Below are 13,869 nucleotides of genomic sequence, written 5' to 3'. Positions count from 1 at the left end.
CTCTCTCTCCCTCAATTTAAGGCCCATCTGTCATCGGAAAACCTGAACTACACATAATGTTTTCGCTTTCTCTGTTCCGTTGCCTAAAATGGGCAGTGTTCAGATTTGCTCTCTGACTCCACAGTCATGATTTTTCCACACCATGTCCAGAGACAAGGAGAGAGCACTCAGGATGCAATCGACCACAATACTGTTTTGCTCTTACTTGTTTTTCACACAGTGACCGCTGTCTCTCTATCCATCTGTTTGCTCTATCGCTCTTGGCTCAGCAGGGCCCTGATCGACGCTTAGCTTAATCTTCTGGGAGGAGAGAGAGATGAATAGAGCAGAAAAAGTGTGAACCCAAGGTTTGACCTAGCCGTCGGCAGCCTTGCTATTGATGAGCAGTCTCGCACACACACGCACACATACACGCTTATGAAAACATAATCACACGCTGCCATCTCCCAGGGTACTGAGATTCAACCTCAAGAGCAGGGGCCCTGTGCCACATACACATACACCTGCACACAATGGACCACCTGCTCTCACACTTGAAATTATCTACTTGATCTCAGGTAGGCCTAATGGCAGCTCTCCAATCCACACCCCCACAGAGAATAAAGCCTGTGTGTGTGTGTGTGTGTGTGTGTGTGTGTTTGTGTGTGCGTGCGTGCAAGAATTCTGTATATACACATGCATGTGTGAAAATTTATGGAGACATTTCTCCTCTTTGTCATATTTATTCCAGCCATTCATCACTTTCAACCCCCCCATGGTCCACAGTGTGCCCACTACAGTCCAATTAGGCCTTGTAACAATGCCAATTAAGCAATTAAGACCCAAATAACCTGAGTGTCCTGTGGCGATGGTGCCGGTGCCAGCTGCATGCATGCGCTGTGCCCAGCCTGTGCCTGCTCTAGGTTACCTACAGGGCACAGGCGTCAGTTGCTTTAAGAGAGGCCTAGAGTGTGATTAAGTGCTGTGTCACCCTGGCTCAGGATCAGAAAGGAGGCAGTCTCATTTGCCTGATGTGATCCTTAATGGGTAAGACCTCTGATTCCAGGTCAGCTTGGTATCTCATAATCTGAATTTGATCGTGTTGATGCAGGTGGCTGATCTCAGGTGCTTTACACTTGTATCTTGGCTTTCATTAGTTACATATACACACAGCCTAATAATCCGGTAATACTACAACTGATCTGGGAATAAACAACCAACACTTCAGCCTGAATGCAGCCAATGGGAATACAAATTTTATCCCATCATAAAGGTGGGTAAGGTAATTAATAGTCTTTTGAATAGAATAATTGCCATGTAAACCACCTAATCTAATTACTTTCACTAACTAAATGTGTGTGTACATTCTGCCATGTGCATTTTGAGTCATGGCACATGCTGACCAACAAGACTGGACATGTTGTTATAGATTTGAAAAAATATGTAATGTAAGCTTTTAATGTAAAATCAACTTCATGTGAAAGCTCTAATGAATTTCCTGGTTACACAATTGCACTTTTTTGATCATGTAGTACACAGTTATAGGAGGAATTTATTTATAATTGCATATTTGTTGTCATCCAGATGAGGATAGGATCCCTTTTGAATCTCTCAAGGTTTCATCCTCATATTGTCTTGTTCCTTAAGGAGTTGTTCCTTGCCATCGTCCTCTCTGGCTTGCTCATTAGGGATACCTTTACAAATTTATACATTAAAAATGTATATCCGGAATTTATGTATTTCTGTAATGCTGCTTTGTGACAATGTCCATTGTTAAAAGCGCTACACAAATAAAAGTGAATTGAATTGAAGGCTAGATTGGGTGAGGGTCATTGAAATAATGCAATCCAAGTTATTCGTTTTGCTGCAAGTTATTCGTTATCTTTATCAGAGGATCTTGAAGTTAAAAACAAGCTCAGCTCACTTGCTAAACTAACTTTAGCCACTCAGTTTGACACGACTTCTCATTGTTGTTTTGACACGAAATGCCACTTCTTTCTTAGGTTTGGTTAGAATAACATGCATGCATTCCAACATTTTTGAGGATTTAATAGTGAAACTGCAGTCATCTGTTTTCAGACCTCAGACATACAGTACTTACAGACTTGTGTGCTAGTCAGAGAGTTACATGAGGATTGCACAAAAGCCTGTCTCAGCTAATCATGAATCTGACCTTGAACTTATTATATTATATTTTTATTATATTATACAATATGGGCTCAAGTGAGGAGATTAAGTATTAAGTCCAGCACCACTGTTTGACCTTTTGATGTAACCACAATATGTCATACTGAAATTTGTGTTTGGCTTTGAAAATACGCAAAAAAAAACTATGAAATGACATTCCATGGCAATATTAAATACATATAAATATGGCCCTATTAATGAATTAATTAATAGTATTGTCTAATTAAAATCCATAAAAGTTTTTCTTCTGTATTGAGGACATCAGAGGAGACAGCATCTTATTTTGATGATGGATTATTTTATGCATAAAATTATAAACAGTATTTGCTTAAAGTCAGCTGTAGGCTTGTCCTTCAAACCATAGGAACATTTCCTTTACTGGAAAGTGCATCAGATTGACCAACACACTGACCTTGTTTCAATTCAAATTGAAATTTAAAAGTGGGATAAAATACCCTACATCCTATCCATACATTACGGTTTCATGGCCTCAACTTCTCATACGTCGTATCTCATTGGTTCATTAAGTTGTGCACACAATTAAGTGTCAGAGTATGATATTTAAGAAATATTATATGCAAAATAATAGAATGTGATGGATCTATGCTTTTATAAACTACTAAGGGTGGATTGTTTTGGTTCGTTAAATGAAACCAAATTTGCAGTGATTAATGTGATAATCACAACTAGGACTGTTCATGCAGCAATATCTTTTAAATGTACTAGACTCTTATTAGATGTTTATTTCAATGCTTGTCCCTTACTTTTGTTGCATTAAGTTATATTTGACAGCAAAGAAAAAAATCTTCAATCTGCATTTTTTTTCTCCCAGATAAAAATACAAGCTTAAAGGCTTGTCTTTAAAGGCAGTGATTTATACACTATTGAAAAATCCAGTCGCCCATGCTTCTACTCAAATAAACTAGACTTCTAAAGGTGTATAACGTATCTCTGAATACGAGTAAATTTCCCCATGTAAATATTAAAGAGATAATTCACCCAACAATGAACAATTCTGTCATCAGTGACTCACCCTGATGTTCCAAACCAAACCGAATACCGGAACACATCTGAATTCATTTTTAATGAAACCTGGGAGATTTCTGTCTCTCCATTTACAGTCCAAGTAACCAAAATTTTCAAGCTCCAAAAAGTTCATAAAGGCATTGAAAAGGTAATCCATGTGACTCCAGTGGTTTAATCCTAATTATATGAACTGATATGAATGCTGTGTGTGCAAAAAAGAACTAAAATTAAGTTTTTATTCACAAAATATCTTCACTTCTGCATAGATCTCCGACGCGCTTTCATGAGAGAACCACGACGCGTGCGTGTGGTGTGGACAAAAAATGCAAGTCCTTCTCTGTGTTGAAATGTGCAGGCATCTTTGTTACAAAGATTGCTCTATGCTTCCGTGGCACGTTATACTTTCTCATGAGACATTTTTTTGTCGGCTCTTGCATCAACACAACATGCATGCGTCGTGGTCCTCTTTTGAACGCGCGTCAGGCATCTATGCGGAAGTGAAGATATTTTGTGAATACAGTTAAATAATTTAAATAGTTTTTTGCGCACACAAAGCATTCGTATCGCTTCGTAAAATTGGGATTAAACCACTGGAGTCACATGGATTACTTTTACGATGCTTTTATGAACTTTTTGAGCTTGAAACTTTTGGTTACTTGGACTGTGAATGGAGGGACAGAAATCTCTCAGGTTTCATTAAAATGTCTTCGTTTGTGTTCCTAAGATGAACGAACGTCTTATGGGTTTGGAATGACTTGAGGGTGAGTAATCGATAACAGAATTTTTGGGTGAGGTATCCCTTTAATGTTACTTTTGGACTTAACTCACCAACTCTGTGTGTGGTTCTAGTACAGACCAGAGAAGCCTTTAAGTAGTCTCATATCACAGACACGCAGCCTATCTGAGACTGAGGAAAAACACAGAGAGATGTGGAAAATTCTGGGAAATGTTAGTGATGAACTTCGATAAAATCAAAGCCTTATGAATAATAGAATGATAAATGTAAATAAAGACTCGTACATAAATTTCTGTTTTAAATGACTTGTGTTAGTGTTCCTGTCCTAGAAAAAAGTTTTCTGGCGTGGCAGAATTATATCACTCTCTCTGTTTCAAATACCCCAAAACAGACCGGCAATGCAATCAAGTTCAGTAATAGACGTGTTAGACCATTATATGAGGGTGATAAAGCAATAAAGCAGGACAAACTAGGCAGAGGAATATATTCAGACTGCTGATGGTTTCTCTGGTAATAATGACAGCGATGATGATAATGGTGATGATGATGATTATGACAACATGAGAATTGTGCTTGCTATCCTCCTTTCATTCTATTGATTCTCACTGGCTTTGGATATCTTTATGTTCCCCAGCACTCTGTTTGTGGGGCATGTGTGCATATGTGCTTGTGTGTGGTTTATAAATGCTCACTAGGAACAGCTGTTCACTCACCAACAGCTAGCTACTAACTCCAGAGGAAATGCATATAAAACCCATTGATTCATCAATCATCACTCATACAATCAGAGGCCTTTAAAGAACAAAAAAAGGAACTCTCAGTATGTGATGAATATGTTTATGTTCTTAATTAGGCTTCATCTCCTCGCATTGTTTCCTATACACACTCCAACTGTTTCAGTGTTTACAGTGGACTAACATTTGTTCGACATAACCGATTGACTGAGCCGTGAAAAAGCTTTATCATCGTTTAAAAAGGGTGTTTCTCAACAAATCCCAGCACATTCATAATTCAATAGTGCCACAGAGTAGAAAACTGTTTCTGTAGCCACGCTTTCTAGAGTGTGCTCTGAAAATGTCACTTGGCATGCATTTTCTAATGTCTAGCCTTTAGGAAAAATAGGTCAGCGTTGATCAGTGTGTTATACAATTACTCATTTTTCTGCTCCCAGGAGTATGTTTTTGCAGTATTAACTTTTTACAGAGGTAGGAAGTAACAAAGTATAATTAGTATACCTAAGCTTGTTTTTTTAAGTATCTGTACATTATTAGATTTTACTTAGATTTTTATTCAATAATTTTTTTTTTTTTTAATTTTTATAAAATCTTTTTTTTTTTTTAAATTTTATAAAATTTTATTAAATAATTTTAATAAAACCTCTACTTTTTACTCCCGACATTTTCAAACACTACATCACTACAGTTCCTGACCTGGCAAAAGGGGGTTGTCTTAAGGTAGAATCTGGAGTGTTCATACAGTATACGGAGGGATTTACAGAAACCACTAGGCATTTGGGGGGTTGAAAAGCTGCTTTTAGTTAAGATGTAGACACTAGAAAACTTCATCTGTGGGTACGTATTAAAGTTTACAGTAGAAAAGTGTAAAATAACCTAGCAGTTAATGTAAAACCTACTGTAAAAAATGCTTTGCACTTTCTACCGATGACCTATAACACATCATTGTGAACACTGTTATGTACACTTCGTTTTTTCGAAAGCAGTTTATATTGTGACAGCTAGCTATTTGCATTCAACTAGTTTGTATGGTCAGAGCTATTAGAGCTAACATTCGAGAGATTATGCATGACTCTGTTGTTAGTTAGCCTTAGCTAATGTTTTTTCAAGTTCCTTGGTCAAAGACGGTCTGATTTACCACCTGTGACTAAAATCAGCAAACAAAAATATTTTCTTCTTTAGTGAACTTTTCTTGTAATTTGACTTTTATACTTTAATTAAAATGTAGTTTAATTAAATGAGTAATTGACTTGATACTTTTCTACCTGAACTTGAATAAAGAATATGAATATGTATTTTTATCAGTATTTATTTACAGTTTTTTAATGTTATGGTTTCTGATTGTTATGGTTCTAGGAACTTTTGGTTCAAAGATTGTTCAATCTGGGTTGTCTGAGAAAGTTTTTATCTAATGTTTATAATGTTTTATCTAATGTTTATAATGTTAATAATGACATTGCTCCAAGATTTTGGTTAGAGGAATGTTATAACACTATGAACATAATATAATGTTCATTTTTGTCTAACTGGGAACATATGAGCAAGGTTGAAACATTGCTCCCAAGATGCGCAACCATGAAACAAACCATTAATACAGAATATATTTATAGAATATATTGCAGGAATTTTATTTTTGTAATGTTACAGCCCGACCCTCCTGTTGAATGTTCTGTTAGCTGGAAAGGTCTGACTTTTGCACACTTTCTTTCTCTCCTACAGGACTCCCAAGCATGATTTTCGGTGTGACCAACCCCATGAGTACAGTGTCGGGCAATGGAACGTAACAGACTTTTCCTCGTTGACCTTTGCCACATCACAGCAACCTGCCAGGGCTGAGATCACTACTGGCAACACTTCGTCTTCGTCCCTGTCCCTTCTGTTCACCTGACCCCCTATTCCTGTCCTCTCTGTCCACAGCATCTTGTCTACCTAAAAAAAGCACGCCTCTTACACTCTATCCTGGCGCCAACCTAGTGGATAATCACTTCACCTACCCCCTTCTTGATTTGAAGGATAAAAAAACCAGAAATGGCAAAAGCAGTCATGCGCCCACCGCGCTGGTACAAGAAGGACTCGGGCTGTGCCCGCAGATTGGATACTCTCAGCTGCGTTTATGTCCTGTGCATAGCACTGTGGCTGACTCTAGGTGCGTGTCAGCGCTCTGAACCCAGCGCCAAACACCCGATTGTCAGCACCAACTATGGAAAGCTGCGTGGACTCAAAAAAGAACTAAATAATGAGATATTGGGTCCTGTGGAGCAGTACCTGGGCGTACCCTATGCCACACCGCCCATCGGAGACCGCCGGTTTCAGCCCCCAGAGGCGCCCGGTTCGTGGCCTGAAGTGCGCAACGCTACTCAGTTCGCACCCGTGTGCCCACAGAACCTCCACGGCGTGCTGCCTGAGATCATGCTGCCCGTGTGGTTCACTGACAGCCTGGATGTGGCTGCTACTTACATTCAGAACCAGAGCGAAGACTGCCTCTATCTGAACGTCTACGTGCCCACCGAGGACGGTGAGCTGCCACATTCAGCACTGCACACTATATAAGTATAGAAATGACAGATTAAAGAGATTAAAGATATATATATGTAATTAATTATTTTTAAATGAAAGTTATTTTAATCTAATTTAAATGCCTTTAATAAGAATGATTAATTTTATTTAAAAATACTTTTTCAAATTAAGAAACATTTTACTTTATACTAATATATTAATAATTGTTCATTTTTCACAGCTACTGTACACAAAAGCAGAAAAAATCACTCGATAAGTTGCCGATCAAAGTGTAACGTGTAATGCAGCACAGCATCTTTTTGCTGCATTTTTGTTTTTCAGGAGACAAAACACTAAACACATCACATCTTTTTTTCTCTCTCCTTTTTCTTCTTGTTTTGTCTCCACCTATAACGCAATGCTCTGGTCTTCATTGGTCTGAATTAAAGAGTTCTGAGATGGCTTAAAATGCTTGTTTTTTTTTTTTGTTTTGTTTTGTTTTTTCGTTTTTACACAAATGAAAGGCCTTTATAGCTAATAAACTGTCTTTGTTTGCATTTACAGGGTCTTAGATTTAGGACTTTTAGTAGCTGTTCAATCTGGCCTTTGATTTGGCTTCTTATGTAGCTGAATATTCTTTTGAAAACACTTGATTTCATGTCTCACACATACACACACACACAAACACACAAATACTGGTGGGGTTACTATACAAGGCAAGGGTGTGTGTTAAACTGAGGCTAATGTTGCTGAGCTAGCATTCACAGAGACCTGTTGATACATGTAAATGTGAAAATAGCAAAAATTCACACTGGGCACAAACTCCACTTTTTCCACTTTTTAACCACACACTGATGGTATGAATTCTACAGATGCAGATTTTTTTTTTTGTATTTGAGTGCAAGTTGAAATTTGGTCTTAAATGACATTGGAAGTGTAAACTGTAACTTGAAAGGAGAGTACAGAGATTTCAGCCAGGCTGTGGTGCTGGTTTGTGACACTGACAATTTGTGACCATCTGCGATGTAGAAACATAAATCTGATCTCGTTCAATTCTTTTTTTATTTTCTTATTTTCCCCACTGCACTGGGGATGTGAGCACGTGAGCTGAGATCAAGTTAATACCAGTCAGAAAATACAGAATGTTCAGTGCAAAGGGAAATCTCTCTTAGAGCACACGCTCATCCTGAAGAAAATCGAACCAGGAATTAACATCTGAAATGACGGAATGATTTTTAAAAAGCTCAGGAAATTGAGAACTATCTGTCAGTTTTTTTTCATCGCGTTTCAGGGTTTCAAAGAATGCAGAACGAAAAGGTGCTCTCAGTGGACCGAGCTGCTTATTTGTGAGATAAGGTTTTTGTTTTTTTTTTTCTCTTTTGCAATTAATGCTTTTCTCCTCAGCCACCTGGTTGCCAAAGAAACAAATGATCACTATTGGCATCAATTTTCTCTCCAGTTCTCTGATCTGGTTACACACCACTGTTTTTGACCTTTTTTCTTGGTGTGAGATGGTAAAGGTCTCATTGAAACTGTTCTTTTTTTTTTTTTTTATAAAGGCTTTTGCTGTTGAACCCTGTTTATATCAGAGTCAACGTCTTTGGAATAATAAGAGAATGTGCACAGTTTAGAGTGTAACAGCATACAGACACATACCCACAGTGGATTAAACGTCGGGATAACACAATGTGACACATCAACATGCAAGTCAAACTCCACTGGGGCTCCGCTGAGTGTGTTTGAGTAGGTGTGTGAGTTTTCATAGGAACACCCCGGTGTGAAAATGGTTGTTTTATTTTCTTGCCTGTCAACACCACCAGCAGTTTCTAGCTTTGTCGAGCTCCTCCTTCTCTCTCTCTCTCTCGCTCTCTCTCTCTCTCTCTTCTTCATCACAATAGTGTAGCAAATCAGCGACTTCTTTAAGCTTTTGCACTATCCAAGTCAGCCCATGTGCATCTTCCTAATCTCTAAATTCCACTTAATCCAGCCAATTTATTCCAGACATCCAAGCCATTTAAAAAAAAAGTATAAACATGCACACCTTATTTCAGCACCAAATAGGGCACTTAACATCTTGTAATACTTACCATGACTGATATGCTTTCCTATGATATAAATTGTGTAACCTGTTTGTGTGTGAGCTGGAGAGTGGGGACCTTCATGTATTAGTCTGTGTGCCGCAGCCATGTGTGATCGATCCCCATCAGTCAGTGTCCATGGGAACGATTGGCTCACCCTGCTACACACAGCATGTCCTCCCATACATCTCGCTGCAATCAATTCTCGGAGTGCTGGCCACTGCAATATTCACCTGCCCAGTGATGATTCTTCATTCCAAGGCTTCTTTTTAACTCCATGCCGCATGCGAGTCCTTAGCTGCTGCTCAGACTCCTTTCTTTTGCTAGCCCAAACCTGCTTTTATCACACACATTTATATAATTCAGTTCAAAGGGGGCTTGATAATTAGCTGATGATTGGCTGATCGCTAACCTATGCAGCTACATTATTGCACTACACATATAGTCTGCTGGTATATAAGTACTTTAGATGATAAGCCTGTTTTTCTGAGAGACTGTGTTGACTGAGCAGCATGGTTCATTAGTTAACCTTTTCAGTAACCCTAAACGTTTTGTTTGGTGTTTAGTACATTGTGTTTATACAGTATGTACAAAATAATCAGATAACTTCAAAAATCAAGGGGGGGGATACTATGCATTTCAACCTTTTTTTTTCATGTGATCATGTGTTTTTTCTCTTGTGAAGAGTAATATGCGACCACATTTGTAAAACATATGAAGGTGCATTTCACAACATTATATACTCCTGAATTAATAGCTCTGAATGTCTACTCTTGGTTTGAGTTTCACCTGTGAAGTCTGCTTATGTTGTTCAAAAGGATAAACCAACATGAATACCAGAGAGCTGTCTGAGAGTAAAACAAGCCATTCTGAAGCTGAGAAAAGAGGGTAAATCGATCAGATTCATTGCGCAAGCTTTGGACCTAGCCAATACAACACTTTGGAATGTCCTGGAAAAGAAAGAAACCACTGGTGTACTAACAATTAGACACGGAACGGGTCGGCAAAGGAAAGCAACAACCAGCTGATGACAGAAACATTGTGAGAGTTGTGAAGAAAAACCCCAAAACAACAGATGTCAGAGACATCATCAACAACCTCCACAGGTATCACAATTCACCATTTGAAGAAGTCTTTGAGAGCAGAAATATAGAGGCCATACCACAAGATCCAAGCAACTCATGAGCAGTAAGAGTCAGAACGCCAAATTGGAATTCACAAAGGAACCACAAAAATATTGGAGCCAAGATTAACCTCTACCAAAGTGATGGAATGGCCAAAGTGTGGAGAAAGAAAGCATCTGCTCATGATCCAAACCATACAAGCTCATCAGTCAAGCATGGTGGAGGTAGTGTCATGGCTTGGGCTTGCATGGCTGCTTCTGGAACAGGAACAGTCTGTCTACCAATTTATAGAGAAATGCATCCAATCTAAAAACACAACAACTGAAAGAAGCTGCGGTACAATAACAAAAAAAAAAAGGCATCACAAAAAAGAATGCAAGAGCTTGGTGATTATCAGTGGTTTGCTGTCTTGATTCAGTGATACAGGGATTAATGATGAAGAGTGTGTTTGTCAGAAAGGTAGGGAGAGTTGAAAGAAAGGGAATCAGATGCTGCTCTCTCTGACAGGGAAATGAAAACGCGTTTTGCAGAAGCACCTGAGTATGTACAAATGGAGCTTTTTAATGAGCATCAGAGCTGATGCTACAGGTCCTGTTCACTCTGTGGGGATGAGTGCTGCTGCAGAACGGAGAGCAAAACAGCATGAAGCTATCAGACCATAGACACACACGCACACAGGGAGAGTGAAGAATCCGGTGTAGATTCAAAAAGAGCCATATTAGAAACTGGCTTATTACCCGTCTCTGGTACATCCAATGTTGAGCTAACTTGCAGTAGAGTCAGACAAGGGCAAAGAGCATCGAAATCAATAAGGTTTTCCTTGTATGTGTTTGTTTAAGAGACAGAAAATGAGAGCGTGAGAGTGAAGATTGTGTTAAAATGTTAGTTTGACAGCATGATAAAGAAAGAAACGATCAAGGGTTGAAAAACGACCGGGAAGCAAAGTGGATAATGAAGAGACAGAGAGATAAAGAGTGGAGGAAGACGTGAAGGATTAGGAAGGTAAGATTGAAGGCAGAAGTTGGAGAATTCAAGCCTTGGCAACCTTGCAGCTTCTCCAGCCTGTAGCTGTCAGGCATCACATAAGAGGTGTGTGTGTGTGTGTGTGTGTGTGCGCTTGAGCATGTGTGTAAATGCGTATGCTCATCCATTTGCCTTTCTGCTAGTCTCTCAATAAGGGAATTAGCAACAACTGTGCACTGCATGCTATTTATAGTTTCAGAGGCAAGCAGGAAGAAAAAAGTTCTTGAGTGTGTGTGTGTGTAAGGGTGTGTACTCGTGACTTATACCATCATTGCGCAGATGTTGAATTCTCTAGGGCTGATGTGATGTGCTGTCTTATCTCTGTCATTTCTCCTTCTCTCTTTGTCAGTTATCTGCTGTCCCGTCCACTAGTTTAGAACCCGCTCATCCTCAGAAGCTTCTTAAATAGACATCGCTTGTGTAAGAGCTGCTACAGTGAAAAGCCAGAACTGGGTTTACTCTGACCTGACTTGTGGTGACACCAAGAGGTCTTTGGCACTTCAATGCATCTGAAATAAGGAGAGCGTGAGGAAGAATATATTGAATTCTGTATTACTTTACTGGCATGACTCTATTAAATACAATCTTGCCAAAGCTCAGCCTAGTCCTTCTAAACTACTGCTGTACTAAACAGACTCAGAATCCATAATAATAATAATAATAATAATAATAATAATAATAATGGATGTACCAACAACAATAATAATACTAATAATTGTTGTTGCATGTACACAATATAGATATTATATATAATAAATACAGTCGAGTCCATAGGTATTTGGACAACGACGCAATTTTCATATTTTTGCCTCTGAACACCACCACAATGGATTTGAAATGAAGCAATGAAGATGAGTGAAGTGTAGACTTTCAGCTTTAATTCAAGAATTAAAATTAAAAACTTCAAAAATATTGCATTAACCATTTAGGAATTACAGCCTTTTTTTTTTTTTTTACAGAGTCCCTTCATTTTCACAGGCTCAAAAGTAATTGGACAATTGACTGATAAACAGTTTCATGGCCAAATGTGGCTGTTTCCTTGTTATTTCATGACAAATTAAGGCGGTAAAAGGTCTAGAGTTGAATCCAAGTGTTGAATTTGTGTTTGGTAGCTGTTCATGGGAACTCTCAATATGTGGTCCAAGGAGGTATTGATGCAAGTGAAGGAGGCCATCATTACGCTGAAAAAACAAAACAAGCCTATCAGAGAGATAGCAGAAACTTTAGGAGTGGACAAATCAACGATTTGCTGCATTCTTAAAAAGAAGGAATGCACTGGCGAGCTCAGAAAACAAGTAAAGTTGATGATAGCAGAATTCTAGCCAAGTCAAGAACACTCTGGAGGAGGTAAGTGTATCATTGTCAAAGTCTACAATCAAGAGATGCGTTCATGAATGTAAATGCAGACGGTTTACATCAATGTGCAAACCACTGCTAACACTCAAGAACAGAAAAGCCAGATTAGACTTTGCAACAACAAAAAACTATAAAAAATCCTGACTAGTCCTGATGCAAGATTAACTTGTACCAGAATTATGGGAAGAGAAGAGTATGGAGAAGTTAAGTTAAGGAAGATCACATCATCTGGCAAACATGTGAAGGCAGTGTTAGGGCATGGGTATGTATGGCTGCCAATGGAACTGGGCCACTGGTGTTTATTGATTATGTGACTGCTGATAGAAATAGCAGGATGAATTCTGAAGTGTATAGAGCTATACTTTCTGCTCTGATTCACTCAAATGCTGCAAAACCGATATGATGGCACTTCACAGTACAGATGGATAATGCCCCAAAACATACCACAAAAGCAACTCGAGGGCTTCTTAAAGAAAAGAAAAGAAATGTTCTTAAATGTCCCATGACCTCAACCCAATTGAGCATGCTTTTCACTTACTGAAGACAAAACGGAAGGAAGAAAGACCCACAAACAAGCAGCAACTGAAGGCAGCTGCAGTAAAGGTCTGGCAAAGCATCTCAAGCGAGAAAATTCAGCATTTGGTGATGTCCATGGGTTCCAGATTACAGGCAGTCATTGACTGTAAATTATTTGCATCCAAGTATTAAAAATTATCCTAATATTTATGATTGTTAGTTTGTCCAATTATTTTTGAGCCTGTGAAAATGGAGGGACTTTGCAAATAATGGCTGTAATTCCTAAACAGTTAATGCAATATTTTGTTAAACACCTTGAATTAGAGCATAAAGTCCACACAATCGCATCTTGATTGCTTCATTTCAAATCCACTGTGGCACAGAGGCAAAACAAAATACAAAAATTGTTTCACTGTCCAAATATTTATGCACCTGACTGTAAATACTTACATCTATATCTTTATATTTATAAATATTATTATTCCTATTACTATTAAAACATGATATACAGTGCCTCCAGAAAGTGTTCACCCCTAATGATTATTTCCCTTTTAGTTGTATTTTAACATCAGATTAAGCATGTCAGATATGTTTTGTGCTCCTTTTGAAGTGAT

The 13,869-nt window shown here is 38.4% G+C and overlaps 1 protein-coding gene across 1 annotated transcript in view; it reads left to right on the top strand.

The window, feature by feature from the left end:
* The window catches only part of nlgn2a (neuroligin 2a), a 204,092-nt gene that overhangs the window by 87,023 nt on the left and 103,200 nt on the right, over window positions 1–13,869 (top strand). Inside the window, exon 2 of the mRNA XM_053629370.1 lies at window positions 6,382–7,177. Coding sequence (XP_053485345.1) covers window positions 6,691–7,177 — 487 coding nt within the window. The 5' untranslated portion in view covers window positions 6,382–6,690. The remainder of the gene's footprint in view (window positions 1–6,381; window positions 7,178–13,869) is intronic.

This window comes from Ictalurus furcatus, chromosome 7 (assembly GCF_023375685.1).
Source record: "Ictalurus furcatus strain D&B chromosome 7, Billie_1.0, whole genome shotgun sequence".
In the NCBI taxonomy this organism is placed as follows: domain Eukaryota; kingdom Metazoa; phylum Chordata; class Actinopteri; order Siluriformes; family Ictaluridae; genus Ictalurus; species Ictalurus furcatus.
The sequence above is the reverse complement of the archived record's forward strand: the minus strand, read 5'-3'. Positions and strand labels throughout refer to the sequence as shown.